The following is a 24924-nucleotide window of genomic DNA, read 5'->3' on the forward strand; positions in this document are numbered from 1 at the left end:
ATGTCGGTACACGTCTCAGCCCTTCGGACAGGAAATGGTGTCGTAGCTCAATCAATGTGGAGCAGAATGTGATGAATACATCTGCTCTTCTGATGCCAGAGAGCCTAGTGGCCTATTCCAGTGATATTACACCATCCGTGACTGACCGATCCCTTCACAACCAGCTCACAGATAAGGGCCTCGGTGCTCTCAACTCCTCTACGCCTCATTCCTTTGGCGCTCATCTAAAATGTTTAAGGGAAATTGCAATACGACAGGGATCAGGATAGGCCAAGCAATAACTGAAAGTCAGATTGGAAAGGATTAAACTTGTCTGGCTGCCATTATGCATTCACTGATTGCAAGAGGGGGGATCAATCTTTACCAGATTTGTTCTTGTCCCTTATCAGCGTACTCAATCTGATGTTGCACATTGTTTGACACCTATAGGCCACAATTCTTTCAGCGCTCAATTGGTGGCAGCCAATGACATCCATTAAATATTAAGATGCCTCTCAATCCTGCAATTATTCATGACTGATGGCTTCCAAGCTGCAAAAACTGGCCCAAAGCTCCATTTTGTAATGATCACCACTGTTCTGTGTTCATGTTGGCTTTGGATACCAGAGTTTAATGTGTCTTTGAGACTGAAGGATGAATGCACCAATAAACAACATGGTCAGACTTGTGAATAACCAGCAGGCCCTTTGGCTCTCCAAAAGGTGATTTATTTCCATGGCAACACACGGCTTCTCTAGGGGTAAAGGCCATTGGTGTAAAAGTAATTTCCAAAGCAATAATACAGCTCTCACCTGCTCATTACTTTTGACATTTTTCTCTTTTGTTTCCTTTTTGGAAGAGGACAAAGGAATTGAGTGCCTATTAAAGACATTATTCATGCAGCTCTATGGACTCTAGATCCATTACATACACGTAGGTATGATTATTGCTTTGAAAACATTCGGAGATGTTGCTTAATGGTTTCTGACAGAACACAGTGGAGAACTTCTCCTTGCGCTCTGCCCTTGAAATCTCTCATTAAGCTTTTGCAATGACGCAGGGGTCATATTGCTCATACAGATATCCAGTGAGTTACTGCCCGCCAAGGGAGTTGTTATAATAAAGTTTTCCATAAATACACCATTAAGAGATCTGTCTGTTTACCTTACTGCAAATATCTATGGCTTGACGCAAAGCTCTGCTCTTTATATTCTTTGTACATTTACTGTGCTAGGAAACCGTGAAGTTTGCTAAAAGAGACTTGCAAGTTTTTTTCTAGAAAGGCCGAAGAGGCTGTGATCTGTCTTGGCTTCACTGTTGTTTTTGTATTCGCTGGTTGGAGGCCTGTCAGTTAGGATAAAGATGTTCTGTGATGCCCAGCGTGTGAATAGTTGCCTTTGTAGGGCTGCAGATATTGATGCTTTCGGCTAAATGCAAGTTTAATTGATGTCTTTCGCTTGCAGGGTCACGCTGGTTGAGAGAGATGGAAAACAAAAAAACATGGAGAATGTAGTTTGTCAACAGCCTTGACATAAATAAGGTCCCTCGGTTTAAAGGTAACAGCGCAGCGATGATGTGTTACCATGGACTGAATGAAATGTCTTTACAGTAATTTTCTAATATATATTATACAGCTTGTTTTATTTGTAAGCGCACTGAAAATGTCTCATTAAGTTGTCTGTGCAAACAGAAATAAACAAATTCACTCCGTATCTGATTATCCTCTGCCTCATTAGCTGAGTTAAATTTTCAATTAGAGATGTAGCTGACGATGTCCTCCATGTCACTTCATATTACTGTGCATGAGAGATGATGACGGCTCTATAATTTCTCGCACGCATTTGCAGCTCTCGCATTATTCACTATGTTATGCTTAAGCACACACGTTCATTGTTCTAGATCTTTATCGATGCGTTGCATATGTGTGGAGTCTTTGTGTATCCCTACATGTGTTTTCTTCTGAAGGATGTTCCAGAGGAAACGCTGACAAGTTGTTGATGGCATCATCCCATCAGACCCAACGCCTACACTCCACACGCACATGCATACGCAGATACAATACACAAATGCATACACAAGATTGATGACCGTAGGCTTCCCTAAAGGTTGTCTCTCTATAATAGACAACTGCCATCAAGCTGCCCAGTGCATGATGATTTGATTATTGTCATAAAACACAATCATAGTATAGAGCCTTTCCTCTATCCATCCATCAGAGACACCTAGAACATCCAAGTCAGAAAATGTAAATGTCACTTTACTAAAAAAAGAAAAGAAAAAAAAAGTCCTTTTTAGTGAAAAGTCAGTCAAACGGTGTACTTAAAGAGTCAAACTGGATATTATATCATATGAGTGTTATTTAATGTTTGCAACCCTCTCACCAAAATGGAGGATGCATCTAAATACAGATTAAAATATTTTTTTTGGTAATTTCAATCCACATTAAACAAAGAAAATGTACTTATTTTTACCCAAAATAAACAAATAATAAAATAATTTGACCAGAATCTTAAGGTTGCGAGCAACAGATCTGCAGAGTTAGACTAAATTCCTTACTGGTGCTAGTTAGTTTGGGTTGAATTTTGGCTAGTTGGTATACTAATAATATTTTTAAAAAATATTTATTTATTTTATTTATTTATAGTTTGATATTTTCTCTCTAGAAAAAAAATCCATTTCTTACAAGTCATGTGAAATAAAAGTATAACTCTTCCATAGAAAATGGCTAATGTTATGTCATTTTAAAGGGATAGTTCACCTAAAAATGAAAATTATCCCATGATTTACTCACCCTCAAGCCATCCTAGGTGTATATGACTATATCTACTTTCAGATGAACACAATTAGAGATATATTTAAAAATATCCTTGCTCCTCTAAGGTTTATAATAGCAGTGAATGGGGAGCTGCGTTTTGAAGTCAAAAATAATGCATCCATCCATTAAAAAAGTAATCCATATGACTCCAGGGGGTTAATAAAGGCCTTCTGAAGTGAAGAGATGCGTTTTTGTAAGAAAAATATCCATATTTAAAACTTTATAAATTCAAATAACTAGCTTCCGGCAGACGAGCGTACACAGAATGTGCAAGTCGATTTGCGGCGGAAAAGTATCCTTTGACCTGACGCACAACATAATGATGAACGTGGAGGCGCAGAGGATAGAGCAAAACAAATCACCGGTCATGCATTATAAGTCTAAAACGATCATTTTTTAAGAGAAATTTCAGAGGATTTTGAAATAAGAGAAGAGGAGCTTAAATTTGTTGCACAGCCCTATTTGTTTGAACCATAGACTATAAAAAAAATATGGACGTAGTGTCTGTGACGTCACCCGTAGATTTCTGAAGAGCATTTTTGAAGCGAAAATGAGGCCGCTGCCATCTTAGCAGCGCGTCACCGCACGTCACTCCCGGATAACTGAAAATGGGCAAAGAGGCGGGACGTGGTTGGAACCAAGGTGACTGGATGCTGAAACCACGCCCGCCTAGCGCGACGTGATCATGTTAGCAGAAGGAGCTATCTATCTTAGATATCTAAAATATTAATAAAGATAAGTTCATTCGAAAATTCTAAAGGTGTATTGTCAATCTACGGTGTCTTTTTTAAGATATAGATGCTCCGGGTGAGTCGGGTGTGCAAATAACAACACGCAAAATCAAACGGGACTTCATACCTTTACAATGAAATAGCGATTGCGAGATGAATCCAATCCATGGCACTTAATTGGGTAAAAGTGTCCATTGCAAAACAAAAAACAGTAGGCCTACTTTTTGTCCACAAAAGCGTTAAATCCATTAAATATTGATATATTATCCATTGTTTGCATCACATTTCTTCTGAATGATCTGCTCTCCATCATCGTTCTTCAAGAAATTGTGCAATCTGAGCAGCGTTTATGTTGTAAAACTGTATATCATATGTCACAAACAAATGAGCCCGCGTCCAAAGTATAATTTTTCAAAATGCAGCAGTTTTAGTTATAATATCCAAGCAATGCTGTCGGAGTTTTATATCCTCCCGTTATTGTCATTGTAGTAAATCTCACAAACAAAACTTTTAGCCAATGCCAAGACGATCCAACGACATGTGTTCTATTTATCTTCCACATGCGAGCACATCTACACAGACACACATCTCTCTCAGGTCTCGACCATTAACGCAGCAAGCCATATTATTTTATAATTGTATAAAATAATCCAGAAAAAAGCACAAATACGGCTGAGATGCCAAATTCAGCGGCTGGAATTAGCTGAAGTAAAGTGACGGCTCATAGACAGCAGTGGCAATCTACCCGTCACTCAAGTGACCACACCCTTAATTATTCAGAACTTTAAAATTAATATAATTTAAACGGACGAGTTATAAAAAAATGTACCCCCCTCAGAGTTGTCACGAAGGGAAAAAATTTGCAGTATAGACCAAAACCACAATTTGTACCAAGCTATAAACATGTATTTTTCTGCTGTAAATTTGGCCGTTTTAACATGGGACTCAATGAGATTCTGCTCTCTTTTGGAGCCTGTCCCTAGCGGCCAGTCGATGAATTGCGGCTTAAGTCACTTCCGTATTGGCTTCACGAGAAACTGGGGGAGGTTGCCGCTTGGTTTGAACCGTGAGAGGCATCAAAGCTTACAATACTTCTACATCCTGCTTCATACATCGCGTCAGAGGATTACTCATTTGGCGCAAGTCGACTTGCGCAGTATGCGTACGGTCGTCCGCCGGAAGCTAGTTATTTGAATTTATAAAGTTTTAAATATGGATATTTTTCTCACAAAAACGCATCGCTTCGCTTCAGAAGGCGTTTATTAACCCCCTGGAGTCGTATACACCTAGGATGGCTTGAGGGTGAGTAAATCATGGGATAATTTTCATTTTTGGGTTGAACTATCCCTTTAATATTTGGTATTTAGTGAATACTGAATTTGTTATATTTTATTTTTTCTAGTTCATAAATAGTTTGCATTTCTGTCCACTTTATAAGGAATCAACCATGTTTGTTTCAAATTTGTAATTTATATACAGTACATACATATCACCTGTAGTTATAGAGTTTCAACAGACCTCTAGTCTGATGTCATTTTTCAAGCCTCAACAAAAAGATTGCATCTCTGTGAGAAATCTTATGTGTGCTGTTGTGGTTTCATCCACAGTGAATGCTGGGTAGAAAGCTGAATGTCCTTGAGATGTGTACGGTACCAAATTAACTCACCTCATTTCTTAGAAATTGCATTTCATACAATAACTGGTTTTACAATAAGTCCTGTGATTAATATGTTTGCAATGGGATCTAGCTTTGAGATTTCATTTGACAAGTCCATTGTTGCAAGCTACACATTGCAGTCTATAGTTGCTAAAGCAAATCTATCAGTATGCGATTACATCCCTCTAGCTATCCATGTCTGCATCTATCAATTTTTCCATTTAGGCCCCACTTGGATTGTAGTCCATTGTCTCCACCAGTTGTTGAGAATGAAGTAGACAATTCTGCCTGCAAATGAGTCTATTACAGGCTGATTCATTGGAGGCTTTGGGAAGAAAAGGACAACAACTGTTTGTGTCCATCTATAGCTTCTCTTGTGACAGGACGCGTATAGGGAGATTGGTCTAATTATCAGTATGATGGTTTCACACCTGAACCTGCCAGCTTTTGTTTGGCTGGAGCATCACGGGGAAGCTGATAGAGATTATAATGTCTTCTCTATTAGAGACATCTGGAAGCACACAAATGAGCGTACAAAATCACCTCTCTACATTTAGTTTTTTAGTCCAATGTAAGTTCATGTAAATGATGTTAACAGAACTACATACTGTATACATAAACAAGTCTTATGAAGATTTTTAATATTACTTCAAAAATATTAACAGTGATTCATTCATTTTATCTAGCTTTATTAGTTACTTCTAACTGTTGCTCAGGTTGTTTGTTAATATAGAAAGATGATCACAGACATGAATATTATGCTTTAAAAAAGGAGATCGAAGTCATTTCAGTTTAGACGTGACTAAAACCGATATTGTCCAAATGGGCAAGTTATTCAGGGGGCTTTTTATGTGTTTTTGCCATTCATTTACATGACAACAGCGTTTTGGGGGCCTGAAAATGCAAACTTTTGAAAATGGGTTTCAAAGTGCACATTTTTGAAAACGACACTGTTATCATCTCTGTGTAAAGCACGAACGGTGTATGCATATTATGCATATGCGTATTACAAGCATGTCCGAATCCACTTTTGCTAGTTTAACGACAGGAAAAATGGTTGCCGCACCCGGCACATGGTCTAAAATGGTTGTCCCTATTCTCTTAATGAGTAGTGGGTGTGTTTTGGGCGTAACGTGCAATAAACCAATCAGAGTCTCATCTCCCATTCCTCTTAAAAGCCAGTTGCGCTCGCGCCATGGTGGATTCACTATTTACATGGCGGAATTTGCAAGCGGAAAAACTGAACACTTCTCTAGTGAGGAAACGGATCTGCTCGTGCCTGAGGTTAAAAGCACGAACAGACCATCTACGGGACAAGCCGGATTCCACCAAACCTTTTTTGTCTTTATGCACACAATAATAATCCTTTACATTGTGATCCTTTTTTTTCCAAACTTTTGAACAGGATGAAGATGTCTAAATTGTTCTTATTTTTTTTTAAATGATCAATTTCCATTTAGTACTGCCCTTCGGAAGCAACAGAAAATACTTGCATGTTTCCCGGAAGACAAATTAAGTACAATTTACCTTGATCTTCAAATTCACAAAGTTTTCACCCCCCGTGTTTCCTTCTGGAGCATCAGTGAATGTTTGAACCTTTTTTAATAGTTGTGTTTGAGTCCCTCAGTTGTCCTCAGTGTGAAAAGATGGATCTCAAAACCTTTTGAGTCACTGCAGTAAAGTGTTCAAATATGCAGAAATGCTTGAACACTGAAGAATCTAGAGGATTTTTAGTTTACTCGGTTGAACTGCTCAGGACAAACAAGAGACTCATGAACAACCATCACAAAACAAACAAACACTCGTAGATCATCCAGGTAACCACACACAGTATTAAGAATCAAGGACGGGGTTATTTTAATAAATTCAGCTATTTTTTGTCTTGTGGATTATATGTAAACATCTTTTGAATAATACAGCGTTTTGAATCATTTTGGTGGATCCGTGAGAACGGGGATCGTTTTGACAACATTGTCATCTGTACGTGAAAAAATGCAAAGGAAACAATTTTCCATTTTTAGTACATCTTTGATGTGTAAATGTACACTCTAAAAAATGCTGGGTTAAAAACAACCCTGGTTGGGTTGAACAAACCTAGCGTTTTTAACCCAGCGGTTGGGTTAAATGTTTGCCTGACCTGCTGGGTAGTTTGATTTAACTCAACTATTGTTTAAAAATGACTGTATTGTATCACCTTTTGATTATTATTGTTGCCTCTAGTAATTATGTGTCTGATTTTTAATTTTGGGGTTCATTTTAAGCCAGTAATTTTTAAACAATAGCTGGATAAAACTGCCCAGCACTTTGGGCAAACATTTAACCCAACCGCTGGGTTTGTCCATTTTCAACCCAACTTGGGTTGTTTTTAACCCAGCATTGGTGTGTGTACCCTCAATTTGCAATAAGTCTGTCCATTTTCACCAGTTTGACATGAAAGGCAGGCATTATTGCATTGACAGGGTAATCAGCCAATCACAGCGACGTGGAGACACTGCCTCCTCTCATGTGACTTTACATGTGTTTCAACATGTAGAACACAATGAGCTTTAGTAAGGCAATTATTCACTGTTGAATAGTGTTACTTTACAGAAATGAGTAATTTATACATATATTTTCAATTATTTTTTTTATTATTTTGTAATGTCACTTCTGTGTTTTTTTCTTTCCTGAGGCACTCAAAATTTTACTCAGTTGAGTTTACATGAAGGGATGAAACACCATGAGCATCTAATTAATAAAGAGCCTACATTTGTGTTAATTATTTATATGTGACCCTCATGCAGTGGCCACTTGAGGCAGCGCAAGTCTGGGATATTAATTCGTTTAGAGGATTAGAGATGTTATATTATAATGAACCTTTTTGCTTTTCATTATATAACAAATTACACCCTCTCCAATTATCAGGATTGTTCGCTTTCCTTTGAAGTCGGATTGCAAGATACACACACGATCCAAATTGATGTCTGATGTAGTGTCCATAATCGTGACTGGGAAAAAAAATGCTGTCAAATGTCCTTTCATACAGCCATCAGAACACCCCCATCCCCTCAGGGACGTGAGTTATCTCAGTATTGTTGCTCTCTCTCTGAGATGAGTGTCACACAGAGAGGTTGAAAGCCTCAGAGAAGTGTTGCCTCCAGCATTCACTCTACATGTGTGATGCCACTGCTGGGATGCGGATGGGGTTCATAAAGCCATGCTCTCTCACACAGAGTCAAGCAACAGGAGCATCGTGGCAGAGGGAAGCACACCTCTATGGGAATGACAAGAGGTGCGGGTGAAGGGGGTGGAAAAATCTATATGTTAGTATTTAGGCGGTTAGAGAGCGTAGTGAACTGCACAAATAATGCAAGAAGCTTTTGTGCACAATGTAAAAATAACTGTTTGAATATATTTTAAAATGTTGTTTAGTGGAGTAATTTCAGCAGCCATTGCAGTCTTCAGAAATCATGCTGATTTGGTGCTCAGTGATTATCAATTTGCATGCTCAATATTTAATAATGGTTAAATTTATTATTAACAGTGCTGTTTAATATCGTTGTGGACACAATTTTTTTAGGATTCTTTGATGAATAGAAAGTTCAAAAGAACAGCATTTATTTGAAATAGATTTTTAATAACATTATAAATGTCTTTACTGTCACTTTTGACCAGTTTAATGCATCCTTGCTGAGTAAAAGTACAAATTTCTTCTTTTTTAATCTTACTTACCCAAACTTCTGAATGGTAATGTATCACAGTTTCCACAAAAATATTAAGCAGCGCAGCATTTTCAACATTAATTTAATAAGAAATGTTTCTTGGGAACTAAATCAGCATATTAGAATTATTTCTGAAGAATCATGTGAGTAATTGCTATTGATTTTTTTGCCATCACAGGAATGAAATACATTTTAAAATATATTCAAACTTATTTTAAACACTATAATACAGTTTTAACTGTTTTTGATAAAATCAAAATCCTTGGTGAACATTAGATTCGTCTTTAAAATTCATAAAAATTATTCCAAACTTTTGACTGGTATATATATATATATATATATATATATATATATGTGTGTGTGTGTGTGTGTGTTTATACTGTACATTTAATTAAGGGTCACAGTGGACCACAATAAGACATAAAATCAGTTTTTATAAGCTTTTTACAATGCCACAATATAAGGGCTCAATTTTCTGGTCATTATTGAATGTGTAATGATTTGAGAACAGAAACTATAAAAAAATCCTCTCCTTGAGACATTATCATAAGGAAGAAATTTAATTCTCATTATTCTTTGTGAATAATCTCAAGGCGTACACAAAGAACTCATCAAGTTCAGCTCTATCACTAGTGTGTTTTGTTTTGTTGTCAGCATTAGTATATTTCATAGGTGTCAAGTATATAACAGTGCATTACTCCCTTTTCTTTTTGTCTTCTTTGCGTGTCTTTCACCTTTAATGATTTGCTGTTGTTGGATGTATGTGTTATTTGCTGTGTAATTATCCCCACAGATCTGTTAGGTAAGTGCTAAAATCCTTGGCAAAAGCACAGGCACATATTTCAGCTAATGGAGTCCTCCATTTGCAGAGTGCGACGCGTGAACCTTTCAAACTCTGACACCGTGTCCTTATGAGACGCGTGTCTGCCACAGCTCTCCTGATTCCTCCCTTCCCCATCCTCTCTACCCCAGTATGTGTACTTCAGCTGTGTACTTCAAGTGTTATGGAGAGGATTATAGCTCTAATAATGCTCAGATGTCAGTGCAGAACTGCTCCTTCCTTAAAAACTTTAGGGAACAAAACTTAAAAGTGTGCATATTATGAATAACATCCAAAAAGACCATTTATTGCAACTATGCTGCAAAAAAGTCTTGCTCCTAAACCCTCGGATTGTTGGTGTAAAGTCATTATCACAGCATGACTGCAGAAATTTACATGCCAAAATCTGGAGCTCTCTGTTAGCAGTCCCATTAAATGGCAGTTACTTAGGGCGTACAGCCCTGAAAAAAACATGGCATTGGATTCTATATTAGACGTCCTTGCAGTTTGTTGATATTGGAATGTGGATTGATAGGCATTCATAAAAAACTATCATTGCTGCTCACTGCATAACAGATGGCATTCATTGTAGGTCTCTGTTTTATATGGTTAGTCTCTCTTTATATATATATATATATATATATATATATATCATATAAACATTTCTACACCCAGTATTATATATCATATAGATTAGGGAATTGCACACACGGTGTGTGCAAAACTGCTTTATCTAATCATTTTGAATGATGTTTCTAATAAAAACAGAAACCTGCAAGGTCAGAGATCAAAGTTCAAATCTATGGACTGAAATGTGTTCACAAAGCTACAAATGAGGAGAGGGGTAAATATAAAGTTCAGTCAGACACATCATGCCTCCATATTTTTTGTGACAATCAATATATAAGCATACTAAAGAGTTTAACATAAACAATTTAAACGTGCAGTTTACAACCAAAACATGAACACACATCACAGAAAGTGCTCGTTTATATAAAGCATGTATTTATACGCTATTAACTCAATATTTGTTTGAATTCCTTACAGCAGCAGTTACTGTGTACAATAATCAGCGCGCTAGTTCACTTACTTTTGTGCGCCTGATGCACTGTGAGCATATCAGTCCTAGAGCGCCATCTTGTGACTCAAAATGAGAATTTACACACAAGTGATCTGGGAGGCAAAACTTAAAGGGATAGTTCACCCAAAAATGAAAATTCTGTCATCATTTACTCACCCTCAGGTTGTTCCAAACCTGTATGAATTTCTTTGTTCTGCTGAACACAAAGGAAGATATATTGAAGGAAGTTTTGGGGCACCATTGACTTCCATAGTAGGAAAAATATATACTATGGAAGTCAATGGTGCCCCAGAACTGTTCAGTTTCCCACATTCTTCAAAATATCTTCCTTTGTGTTCAACAGAACAAAGAAATTCATACAGGTTTGGAACAACTTGAGGATGAGTAAATGATGACTGAATTTTCATTTTTGGGTGAACTATCCCTTTAAATGTAGTCACTTCCTGCGCAATGTACTTTTGAAAGAACAAACAAAACGTGGGGTTTACTTTACAGTTTCTGCACTGTAAAAATGTATTTAAACTGTAAAAGACTGTGAAAATGCAGGAGTAAAAACCTGTTTATTTGTTAACGGTAAGTTTCATTAAATATAGATTTAATCTTTTATTTGATGTATTTATTTTTTTTTTTTTTTTTTTTTACAGTAGAATACTGTTAAATGTACAATTTTTGGAAGTAAAAAAGAATGCCATCTTACAATTTACAGTGAAAAACCATAAACTGACATTCCAAAAATTTCCTGTCAGTGTGAGACTATTTATACAATTGTGTTTCTCAATAGTTTTTATTAGTTATCTATGTTATTTAGTTTTTTAAATTGTTTATTGCATTATTGTAGTGTTTTGTATTTGTGTGTATGACGCCCTGAAAAAGGCTACTTGTGATGAAATTTAATTCTTCATGTGGATTTCTCTTTCTCTTTCTCTTTACCACCTGTGTTATGGTGGTTGTCGGTATATGTCAAAGGTACAAAACTTTTGTAGATTTTAGCCCCAAAAGGGCTGTTGGATTTACAGGTTTAAAATGTAATTTTGTTTTTGTAAATTACAGTTTTAAACTGTACAGCTTGTTCTGTAAATATGTTTAAATTTTTTATTTTTACAGAATGATTTGCAACCAAAAACAATCATTTATCCAGTGTCTTGATGTTTTAAATAATGTGAGAGGGACTTTTAACCTTAAACTATAATTAGATCATTTTATAAAAAAAACTGAAAAAAGAAGCATGAGACATGAGTTTTAATATTCTTTATTGATTTATAGACATTGATTTTTTTTCTTTTTTCCCCCTGTGGTAACTCCAAGTTTCTCTGATACCAAGTATTTCCATAATTTTCTGTGTTTGATTTAAATTACATCTATAATATTTTACTCACATATGCATCTATTGGTTGATTTCCTTATTGCAATAAACAAGAGTAGCCAGTATGAGTTGAATATTGCTACGTTCAATCACACATACTGTTTTCCCATCTGACAGTTTAATTCAAAAATAACTTTATTGGCAAGACGAGGTTTGACCGAAGCTTCTCCGTCCGCGTCTGCTCCTGGAGAGGCCTGGGGTGGAATAAGGCTAAGGCTAAAATAGATTTCACCAACTAACATTACACCTGCCCTGAAAGGTTGAATAAATCTACCAAAGACAATTCTGTACAGTGATGACATAGTTCTCACTACAGGATGAACATGGTCTTTACAGTGTTGACGGATGGGACTAAGCGAGTCTGTCTCAAGCCTGTGGAGTGTGTTAGCTGTGATGGCTTTATCACCTCACATGGTTTCAATGGGGCACTGGACACCTGGTTTCAAACTACAGCATGTGTCAGTGCGCATAATAGTGTTACCACAAAATGCTCATCTGAAATCAGCCGAATACTCCGTCCACTGATTGTTTTAATAATTAAGTTTGGGATAGAAACAGCTGATTGCAAATGTGCAGTTTACAGGAATAGGTCATCCCAAAAATAAAAACACTGTCATTATTTACTCAACCTCATGTTCGTCCAAATCCACAGGCTGTTGTTTTTTCTCATATTCTGATTTTACAACAGAAGTAGGGTACCAATGTCAATGGTCTATACTGTAAAAACTACGATTCAGACAACTTTACTGTTTAAATAATGTAGGTTCTGACAAAAATAAAAAGTTTTAGAAAATGATAAATCTCACATTTCAGTCTAATAAACAATGTATGTATGTTATATAGACGGTGTGTAGCCCCGCCCCTTTCCAGCGCTGCGCTCTTTGTGTTCTGTCTTCCGGTTTGTATATTTACACAGCATGAAGGTAAAATCTTATGGATTTATGAATGAAACGCTCGTTTTGAAATCTTCCCGGTTTACTGACATTTGTTATGACACCTGCTTCAAACATTATAATGCTCATGATAAAAAGGGTTAGTTCACCCAAAAATAATGTCATTTATTACTCACCCTACGTTATGAATCTTTTGTGTCGAATAAGTCACGTGATTTCAGCAGTTTGGCGGTTTGACACGCGATCCGAATCATGATTCGTCATGCTGATTCATAACGCTCTGAAGCTTCATGAAGCAGTGTTTTGAAATCGGCCATCACTATATAAGTCGTTATTTTGTTTTTTTTGGCGCACCAAAAATATTCTTTTGGCTTTATAATATTAATATTGAACCACTGTACTCACATGAACTGATTTAAATATGTTTTTAGTACATTAATGGATCTTGAGAGAGGAAATGTCATTGCTGGCTATGCAGGCCTCACTGAGCCATCGGATTTCATCAAAAATATCTTAATTTGTGTTCCGAAGATGAACGAAGGTCTTACGGGTGTGGAACGACATGAGGGCGAGTAATAAATGACATTATTTTCATTTTTGAGTGAATTAACCCTTGTTGACAGCGATACCATATAAATATACAGAGCTACCGCAGAAACGGAAGTTCAAACACACACACACACACACAAATAAAGATGGCTGCGCACTTGTTTTTCTGGTGCATAACAGACAGGCTGAATTAAAATGTAAAATCACTCTCGGACAGTAGGTGGCGGTCTGAATTTCAATGTCAGAATGGCAAATTTGCCGAAAGACGACGAGTTTGTAGGTATGATTATTGTATTTATCGCCATAAAAAGACTAATTTTGGACGTTTTTTGGTGCTTGACACCCCCTGGTCACTATAAACTGTTGTTGTACTGTGATTCTTCATAAATATCTTCCACTGAAGAAAATAATAACAGCATATGGGTTTGAAATTACATGAAGGGTGAGTAAATGACAACAGAAGATTGATCTTTTAGTGAACAATCCCTTAAAAGCAGATTCTGCTCATCGAACCGGATTCTATCCGTACGCACACGACACTACACGATACACACCGACATGAAACTACACCATACTAGTGCCTCGGTAACTAATGAGAAACAGAGGTAAAGTTTCATCAAAGCACAATGGTGGATGCTAACCACAGTTAGCATGAAGTAATGGCATTATCATGACGCTTTCCACACAATGCAAACAATGCCACGAAGAAACAAAAAGGTAAACTAAGCTACATACGCAAAGGCTATGGCTGACTACACATTGTTTGTGTTCAGATATACCCTGTCCCCCCACTCAGAGATGAGAAAAGACCCTTTAATATGAAGGGCCCGTCCCTGTGGGTGCCCCTTTCTTACTTTTTAAACTCCCAGCTTTTGTACTGGAAAGGCTAATTTATCTCTGTGGAAGAACATGGAGGCCTATTAGCAGCCGTACAGAACCATTTATAAATGATCTTCTACAACAAATGACATAATTCAATTGCTTATTGCATTGCAATATCCAAACAACAGTAAGACATTGTCACACTTTGCTTATCCAAACAACAGTAAGACATTGTCACACTTGAATTATCAATGGAAGACTGCCGCATAGTTCCACCAACACGACAGGCTCTAGTTTGATGTTTATCTGTATTATTTGTACTTCACTTCCCCCAAATATGCTTTCTACAACGGGTAAGCCACATCTCGATCCCATCCGAGTGCAGGTTTTCAATCTTCCATAGAAAAATATTCTTGTTTTTTTCTTTTGTTCAATGACTTTTTCTGTCAGAATTTCCACAACGATATTTGTTCAACGTAACAGTGTACTATGAAAACGAACCAAAAAAACAACATCAAAACAATTAATTGATCATATTAAAAACAAAAATAATATGCATTGCATGGCTTTAGATTCAAGACAGGAAGTTCATACCAAAAAAAGGAGAGATTGCACAGTCGTGTCCTTAGTGACCTCCTCTGCGTCTTCACTCTGTTCACTTTTCTAGACTCTTGGGGTTCGGCTGGAGTGGCTGACCTGCGGCGTCAGTCCTTGCCGGGATGCAGGCTGACTCGTGAGACTGAACGCAGAAGTCGGACAAAAGTGGGGGCCGTATTGCTAGGGGGTTGCATAATGTCCACCGAACATACAGAGACAAAATGAACAGAGGAGCCTGTATGTACTGTTAGTCCAAGTGTGTGCTTAGGTTTGTTGCCTTTCTCTGAGAATCAAAGTACCCGTCCATCTTATTTCAGCATCTACCAGCAGTTACATCATTCTCTACGCACATATTTCACTTCTGAATATTTTTCTAAAGTCAACCAGCTTGGATGTTCTGAACTAAACTACGCTACGCAATAGAATAAATAGACATCTACTGAGTTTTTCTAAGATCTAAGACAGAGGTCTGGGGTTTTTCAGTCAACCGCTCTTGGCGCTAACGGATGTAAAAGCGACACAAAAGAGATCTCGAGTATCTCTTCTGCATCTCTCCGTTTCCCTAGAGAGATGCGACCGTATGAAGTCGACGAAGCTAAGCTTCTTACGCTCATTTTGAACCAGCATTCGGAAAGAGTCGGGCATCCTTAGACCTTCCCCACAATCCCCTGCTGTGACGTGGTGGAACTGCGACTGAGATTGTGGCGTTTTCCTCTTGCAAAGATGCCAAAGCCAGACAGGACAATTTGAATACAGCAAATACTACGAGAAGCGTACTGATGTAACATGGTTTCTGTAGGTTTCTCAAGGTGCATAGGGTTGAGGGTGCATTTATTCAGAACAACAGAAACATTTAACTGTAGTCTTTGTGTGTTGGTTTGTGTGTTTTGGGGTCTCTAGAAAGTTGCCTAACTCATTCCAGCATGTCTGGCTACGATGTGACTTCTGCTACCTCACAGTATGAGTATAAATAGAGGGAAGGAACAAGGATGTCAGATACATACAATATTGCTCTATTCCAACAATCCCTGCATTTGTCCATTCATCCACCAACGAATAAATCACTCAAACCAAACGGACAGAGATGGAGGAGGCAGTTAAGGGTGATGGAAAGAGAGTTGGAACGCCAGTTGCACCCTCCTTCGTGATTGATCCCACTTTGCGCCCCCTTCTGCTTGGTTTGATGATTGACGTTATTGTTGATGAGCCGATTCTAGTCATTATTTTTTCTTCTTCACAGTGTGCTTTTGGAGGTGAGGCTCCGGACTGGCTGTGATTGGCTAAGGGGGGTGTGGGTGGAGTCAGTACGGTGAGAACAGGATCGGACCGTGTGAGGTGCGTATGGGCCCCGGAGCTGGTCTCAAGATGGCGTGACTGAGGGGCGGACCCTGGAGGAGGTGATGATGTGGATGGGGGGCGGGGCCTGCTGCGCGGAGAGCCAGCGGATTGGAGGAGGCGGCCGCTGCCATTGCTGCAGCAACGGCCAGAGGACTCGGCAGGAGGCCGGCGCCTAATGCTTTGGTGAGATCCTACATGTAAGATAAAAACGTTATGACTCAGCGATATCTTACTGTAACTTGACATCCAGTTATTGAATATTACATGTTAGCACATTTAAATTAGGATTGTAACTAATTTCAGGATTGGTGACCACTTACCGCAAGGTCAGCTCCCCTGTGCTTCTTGTGTCGGCTCAGGAGGGGGTTTGGCTTTCCTGCCACTCCGTCCCGGTGCCGTCGACTGGATATGTGCTGCAAACAAACAAAGCATACAATATATAAGCGAAATGGTGAGCATATAAAAGCACATAGACTGTCATTTCATGAAACATGAACACCATAACCCTCGCTCACCTGTTTGAGCTGCAGTTCTGAGTTGACCCGCACATTGCAGATCTCACAGTGGAAGGTGCGTTCCTGAGTATTGGGGTCTGACGCCCCGCCTCCCTGCTCCCCGCTGGGCTTCGGGCCCAAACGAGGGTATGCCTTAATGGGGCCCAGTCCACTGCGGGCTTCCAGAATCGTTTTGTGTTTAGTGCCTGAGGAGCACAGAGAAATACAAAGGTTGTTTTATAAATGACTGTAATTATATATAAAAAAAAGTGCATACTGTATACATGCATTTAAACCATGGTTCAAAAGTTTGGGCTTGGTAAGATTTTTTTTAATGTTTATGTTCACAAGGCTGCATTTATCCAGTTGTGACCACTAGAGGGCTCATGAATCTTCCACTTTGAATTATCCTGGAATGCAGCTGCTCATGCCAGGGATGATTCTTATTCCTGTCCGCATGTCTAATAGGCAGTCACACCATTCTTTTATTGGAATGTTGTGCAATTGTGAATCACATCCTTTTTGAATTTCATTCAGGTTACATTATTGTACAGGGCTGTTCGTGTTCATAAAATCAAGATATATTGCCTGACTTTCAATTTCAGAACTTTGTTGCAAAACTGAATTCTTCAAGATTTGTTAAATTTGGCTGTCATCATTACAATGAAGCTCATCAATTTTCCATTTCCTGTGTTTGGAGCCATCCAACACATGGTTCTGCTTAAATGTTTCGCCGTCATGTTCCTGGCCTCACAATGTCAATGAAAACACAGTTAAGCTATATGGACAACAAAAACCACGTGATGACCACATGCTTGGGTTCCTAAGAACTAATGTCTTTGTTTTGTTCTTAACCAAGAAAACATTGGGAATGTCGACAAATTCTCTTGCTAAATCAAATGCAGATTTCATTTTCTCCCTTTGACCAGAAGTTCACCTTAACTTTGGGTTTAAAGCAGACAAAGCAAGAAACTAGCACAAATGACCTTTGTGCCAAATATGCACTCTTGCAATATTTACACAAAAAATTTGTTCCAGACAATAAGCGTCGCTAGTTTCACTGTGTAACGGTCATTTGTAAATGCCATCTGAGAAATAAACAGATAAAACAAAAATTGACAGCTGTGTCTGGACATAGAGCTGCAGAAATAAAGTAAGCTAAAACTCTCCCGACTTATATCTGTGGCTGTCTGTGCAACATATGATTTGATTTTTGGCTGTGGTTTGGAGTTTAATTTAGGGAATGGACTGTATTGATTCCAGATAGATTTCCTTAACCCAGGCCATGATTGTAAATTTGCCTTTCCATCAGCAACAACGCCCTGATATCACTCATAACTTGTGATGTTTACTTTAAAACATGGTCGTGTTCCAAGAGGAACGACTTCCATGTGGTTTTCATGCATCAAAGTGTGAACATTTAATTTTCAGACCACATAATTGTCAAATACTTTATGTAAAGGCATTCATTTTTTTTGGCCTGGGGAAAAACAGACCATTTAATCAACAATCTCAACATGAGAAATTCCCAATCAGACGGTATAAACACTGAAACTATGATTGCAGATTTTCCTGATAAATAAAAGAGGAGATCAATAATAAATAGAGTTGTTTGTGCCACTGCAGTAAAGTCTCCTCAACATCCACCTTCGTCTCTTCAAACAGGGTTGTTTGTGTTGACACAAACTGAATAATAGAGCAGAAAGAGATCTGCTCAGGCATTCGATATACCACGAGAAATCAAACACTCCCCTAAATACTACAAGCGGCACTGCAGTTCAAAAACTGATCTACTTCATTCGTTTTCATGCAAACCTTTGGGCCAAACCAAGAGGACAAGTGGCGCTGTAAAGTTGTGTATAAATCATGAGCGAGTGAAAGCTTCTAAAGATGCCTGTTTTAGAAGTTTAAAGCGGTTTTTCTGTGATGGACATAATTGCTAGTGTTCCTTTAAGAGCTGCCTTGGGCTACGCAAAGCATATTTCTGCTCAGAGAACAAGATAAATCTTGCAGACTGTTCCTAAAATAATTATATCTTCTGAAGTAATTTGTGCAAGTATTGAGAAAGACAACCAGAAGGTCCAAATTTAACATTTGCCAAGTGCAAAAGTGCAAGTAAAAACTAAATAAGGACTATACAAATCCTGTTAAGTACGTTATTTCCCAGTTTGTCAGCAAATTTATTAGGAATTGCAACGTAATACATGGTTTTAATCCAATTGACTGACTCTGTGAGATTCAAATAATAATAAAAAAGGATCCGTCTTAACTTTTGCATCTTCTACAATCAGGATTGTATCTAGGATACAAATTTTATGGAAACAGAAACAGAGAAAATGGAAAATATTTATGGCTTGTAAATGTTAATTTTGGCCCATAAAAGTAACATTAACCAAGCAGAGAAACACTACAGTAGACCTTTGCATGTGCTTTTTCTGTTTTTCTGTAATAAAAAGTGATTGCAGCATCATATTGTTGCTGCATATGATACTGGGGAGTCTCAAAATGGCTTTTGAGTTTTACAATTATAACAGTACAAAGTCACAGGTATACAGACTGGTGAATCCCTCGAACCAGAAAATACACAGGGCGCAAGTATCATTACGTATGTACAATCTATCCACCTCTAAGCACCCATTGGAGACTCTTTATTCCAGTGACTAATGTTTTGTGTTATCAGTCAGCAGGGTAAGTTATTGAGTTTAGATGAGCTGTCGCTAAATGAATGTTCACCTTTATTGTGGGCCTCCAACTGGGAGAGCGAATTGACGGCCACTTTGCACAGTGAGCAGTAAAGCAGCTTCTTGGCTTTATCCTCTTCGGTCTCAGGGTTGCTGGGAGTGACTGATGGCGCCCCTGGGGCTCCGGTGCCAGCCTGCTCTGGGTTAGAAGAGCCACAGCCGGGGGATGAGGAGGTGGCTGGGGGTGGTTGAGGGGTAGTGGGGGTGGGCAGAAGAGGGCATGCAGAAGGACCGGGGGATTCTGGGGTAGGGGGAGCAGAAATGGCCAAGGGCCCCGGGGCCACCGCGGGTCCGTTTAACTGTGGCGCTGGCCGCGTCTCATCTGCAAAGCAAAGCAAACAAACAAAATGACATTTAAATGGAGTATTTATGGAAGTTAATGGGCTCTGCTGTTTCATCTTTGAAAATAACAAAGCTGCTATGCAAGAATGCAAGAGCTTTCACTTCATGCCACAGAAATGTGTTTTTTCCTGTAAACCTCAAACCAGGCGTACTTCAAATACCTCGCCTTAAAGTGTGCAACCCCAGCTTTTATAGACCACATAAAAACAAGTTTGCAAAAAATCGACTTCATAAAATTAAATTGTTTACATATGTTTGTATTTTTTTTTTATGAGGCACACATATTGTTTAGTTTAATTTCTGAAGTAAAATGGGAGATGCTGAGAAATATGTATCCATACCGTTTAGAGCATTCGGGACATGAAATAGCAGTCTTTCCTTATCGAAATATTGACATGGAGACTAAAGGCCCGTTCACACCAAGAACGATAACTATAAATATAACTGTAACGATACAAACGATAACGGTCTGTTTAATTCTAAGCTCATGCACTGCGATTTCAAAGTGTGTTGCATTTAACCAGCAGATATCATCAGCATGCTATATTTCGAGTGAATAGCTAGTGTAATTAATCTAATCTAACAGTGAATTTAGCTGACAAAGTCAGTGTAGTGGAATAAAAACAACGCTTAGTCTTTTAAACTGCACCTTCAAAGGAAGCAAGACAATGTTGTCGAAACTAGCGTCGGATACCTGAGGTAATTTTATTTTACACTGTTTGCTAGCCTGGCATATATCAGTAATACTTCATTTCTTCCGAGGGTATGACCGATTGTTCTCCGTATATCCATTTTCTTTAAAGTAAGGGGGTTTGACTTGTCAAACAGTGGTGGCTTTTGCTGGACCTCGGCAATTAACTTCTCCACAACGTCGTCTACCATTTTAAATGCGCGAGACCTTAAATTATAATGGATTCTGATTGGCTGTCAGTGTTTTATCGAATTATATCTTCATCGTTATCTTTACAGTTATCGTACTTGGTGTGAACAGGCCTTAAGAAGAGCAAGCAAAACTGCCTCAGATAAGTTCTACAGAATTTATTTAAAATAGAAATCTTCTGTAACATTTTAAATGTATTTTACTGCCACTTTATTGCTGAATAAATGCATCTGTCAGACATTTTTAAATCACAAACAACTTACAATGCACTTAAACTATACCTTTTATCAGTCCACGTGACACTGAAAATCAAACCCATGACATCAAAAACATGCAATAGCTTTGAGTAAATACTAAAATAAAAAAACCTAAATGAAAGCGGGGCGTTAAACAGATCCAAAAAGTTAAAAAGTAAGTTATCTTACCCCATTATATGAGATAACTAAAGGGTAAATATAAAGCCCACGGATTATGGCTTTAGAAAGTATCTCTTGGGGGCGAAAAGTAAGCAGTGACTTCACTACTCAAGATTATCTGTCATTTTACAAACATTTGACCACAACGTCTTACATAAACTCTTAGTCATTCCAACTAAGTGTCTCTTTCCCTAAGAAACACACTGTTCAAGTTTTATTCACCATGACATTTGAAGTTCAACAGCCTCTGCTGTTGTGGCAAATCCTGAATGGCAGGTGGATAAGAGCTGGTTGGAAGCAACCAGATCCCTCATTTAACAGGAAACAGTTCTCTCTCTCTCTCTCTCTCTACATTGGAAGTTTCCAGGCAGAATCCTCCTTGTGTCTTTCTTTGTTTGCGGAAAAGATGAGAGTCTGTGCTATATTTCTTTTGGGCTTGAGCTCCTGTCAGAGCCTTATAAAGATCATCTGGATCAAAGCATGGGTTGATGACATACTGCTCTCTTGAAAGATTCAGAATTTTATAGCAAACCCCATGACCCTTAAAAAAACACCAAATATAGATCAACGCTTCGTGCAATAGCTATTACAGCATAATAATGGACGGACCGAACCATGTGGCTTGTGGTGCAGGTGTGGTTCTGAATATCTTGAATTTTTAACTCTGAGCTAATATTCCCAGTGCTCCTTTTCCACAACACACCCCATTCCCATACAGGCCCCACCCTCTAGCAATCACACACACTATGCGTGTGTAGTGAAAAATGTGGGTTTGGCCGTGCACATGTGGTTTGTGTTAGCAGATCGTGGTTCAGGGGGTGGAGGAGAGTGTGTAATGGGGGATTTCAGAATCCTCCATCCTCTGGACGGTTGCCATCCACCACCATCGCTGACATGCCCTCCATGTTTGCTGCACTGTGCGCCCGTCTGCCCTCCATTATTTCTTGCTCTGCATATTTGAAAGTGCGGTTACACAACATGCACTCTCAGAGGACTCATATATAATGCTTAAGTTAACACTTGCCTTCCTTCAACTGCTGAAGGAGTCAGCCGCTGTAAACACAAGCTAGTAATGATGTAAATATTTTCATGAAAGTTCAGAGGTCCAACAGAACCCCAAAATATTGTTTAATATTGCTTTAAACATGTAACTGTTTCAAATCAACAGTGGGCATGGAATCAAGGGCATCACTTTGTATTACAAACAGGCGGGGATAGTGCTGGTTGGGATGTCACAATATATATATATTTTTTTAACTTTTTTTTTAATAAATGTTATACACTACCACTCAAAAGCTTATAGGGTCAGTAAGACCTATAGAAAGTCATTTATGCTCACCAAGGCTGCATTTATTTGATCAAAAATACAGTAAAAACTGTAATTTTGTGAAATATTATTACATTTTAAAATAACTGTTTTCAATTTTGATACATTTTAAAATGTAATTTATTCCTGTGATGGCAAAGCTGAATTTTCAGCATCATTACTCCAGTCTTCAGTGATCCTTCAGAAATCATTGTAATATGATGCTTTGCTGCTCAGGAAACATTTCTTATTATCAATGTTGAAAACAGTTGTGCTGTTTAATATTTTTGTGGAAACAGTGTTAAGTTTTTCAGGATTTTTTGATGAATGGAAAATTCAAAATAAGCATTTATTTGAAATCGAAATGTTTTATAACATTATAAACATACACTATATTGCCAAAAGTATTGGGACACCCCTCCAAATAATTGAATTCAGGTGTTCCAATCACTTCCATGGCCACAGGTGTATAAAATCAAGCACCTAGGCATGCAGACTGCTTCTACAAACATTTGTGAAAGAATGGGTCGCTCTCAGGAGCTCAGTGAATTCAAGCGTGGTACCGTGATAGGTTGTCACCTGTGCAATAAGTCCATTCGTGAAATTTCCTCACTACTAAATATTCCACAGTCAACTGTTAGTGGTATCATAACAAAGTGGAACAACAGCAATGTAAAATCACAGAGCGGGGTTAGCGCATGCTGAAGTGTACAGTGCGCAACTTTCTGCAGAGTCAGTAGCTACAGACCTCCAAACTTCATGTGGTCTTCAGATTAGCTCAAGAACAGTACGTAGAGAGCTTCACGGAATGGGTTTCCATGGCCGAGCAGTTGCATCCAAGCCTTACATCACCAAGTGCAATGCAAAGCGCCGGATGCAGTGGTGTAAAGCACACCGCCACTGGACTCTAGAGCAGTGGAGACGTGTTCTCTGGAGTGACCAATCACGCTTCCCTGTCTGTCAATCCGATGGACGAGTCTGGGTTTGGCGGTTGCCAGGAGAACGGTACATCTAGTTGCCTGACTGCATTGTGCCAAGTGTAAAGTTTGGTAGAGGGGGGGTTATGGTGTGGGGTTGTTTTTCAGGGGTTGGGCTTGGCCCCTTAGTTCCAGTGAAAGGAACTCTAATGCTTCAGCATACCAAGACATTTTGGACAATTTCATGCTCCCAACTTTGTGGGAACAGTTTGGGGATGGCCTCTTCCTGTTCCAACATGACTGCGCACCAGTGCACAAAGCAAGGTCCATAAAGACATGGATGAGCGAGTTTGGTGTGGAGGAGCTTGACTGGCCTGCACAGAGTCCTGACCTCAACCCGACAGAACACCTTTGGGATGAATTAGAGCGGAGACTGCGAGCCAGACCTTCTCGCCAACATCACTGCCTGACCTCACAAATGTGCTTCTAGAAGAATGGTCAAAAATTCCCATAAACACACTCCTAAACCTTGTGGAAAGCCTTCCCAGAAGAGTTGAAGCTGTTATAGCTGCAAAGGGTGGGCCAAGTCCATATTAAACCCTACGGATTAAGAATGGGATGTTCATGTGCACATAAAGGCAGGCGTCCCAAAACTTCTGGCAATATAGTGCATTTACTTTTACTTTTGATAAATTTAATGCATTCTTGCTGAATAAAAGTATTAATTTCTTTCCAAAAAAAAAAAAAAAGTCTTACTGAACCCAAACTTTTGAGCTGTTTTTATGCCAAACGAACAAACACTCTACTACAGACTTTATTTCCATATATATATATGTACAGTATATGTAAAAAATCATTTAGGGCACAATTAAACATTCAAATAAATGAACATTAATGAAAATGAATAAAGATATCTACAACCTTACATCTGCCATACATTATTTTTGGTTTAACGGTTTAGCTTTGAATACATGCTGTTCGGTGTTCTAATCCACCCTAATATACATTTTTGTAATACAAATACATATGAAAATATAGCAGCAGGAAAACATGTTTATTTTCTGATTTTACCATAACTGATAGCAAGCTACAAATGGAGGTGGAGAGCATGTCAGAGCTGTTTCTGAAAACAAACACTAAACAAAACATAACAAATAATAAATTCTATTGGACCGCAGCTTAATAACAAAACACAACAGCATGAAAACACCTGCAGGAAAATTGGAAAAAGCTTTGTCTATTAGTCACATCATGCTGTGAGTTATTCCAGTTATTGGTTAGGACAAAATTGGCCTTGACAGAAAGTGTAAATGATGCCTGTGCATTTAGTAGAATTATGATAGCTTAGTTACAGACTCCACATACAGAACCTGAACCCTCGAGAACAATCTCTCAGTTTCCAGACAGTCAACTAAACCTGCTATTAATGCTGCTCCGGTTTCACAGCCGCTGACAGAGCAATAACGGAGAAGATGTTGTGTG

At 38.5% G+C, this 24924-nt stretch overlaps 2 protein-coding genes across 5 annotated transcripts in view; both read right to left on the reverse strand.

The window, feature by feature from the left end:
- b4galnt1a (beta-1,4-N-acetyl-galactosaminyl transferase 1a) overlaps window positions 1–24924 on the reverse strand; it is a 183509-nt gene that overhangs the window by 57106 nt on the left and 101479 nt on the right. The gene's annotated exons all lie outside the window — the stretch shown is intronic.
- The window catches only part of znf385a (zinc finger protein 385A), a 94242-nt gene continuing 81335 nt past the window's right edge, over window positions 12018–24924 (reverse strand). For all 4 annotated transcript variants that reach the window (XM_051880446.1, XM_051880447.1, XM_051880449.1 and 1 more), the window contains 4 exons: window positions 19574–19903; window positions 16862–17046; window positions 16667–16759; window positions 12018–16537 (listed from right to left, as the gene is read on the reverse strand). In XM_051880446.1, the coding sequence (XP_051736406.1) occupies window positions 16310–16537; window positions 16667–16759; window positions 16862–17046; window positions 19574–19903 (836 nt within the window). In that variant the 3' untranslated portion in view covers window positions 12018–16309. The remainder of the gene's footprint in view (window positions 16538–16666; window positions 16760–16861; window positions 17047–19573; window positions 19904–24924) is intronic.

This window comes from Ctenopharyngodon idella, chromosome 22, assembly GCF_019924925.1.
Source record: "Ctenopharyngodon idella isolate HZGC_01 chromosome 22, HZGC01, whole genome shotgun sequence".
NCBI lineage: Eukaryota > Metazoa > Chordata > Actinopteri > Cypriniformes > Xenocyprididae > Ctenopharyngodon > Ctenopharyngodon idella.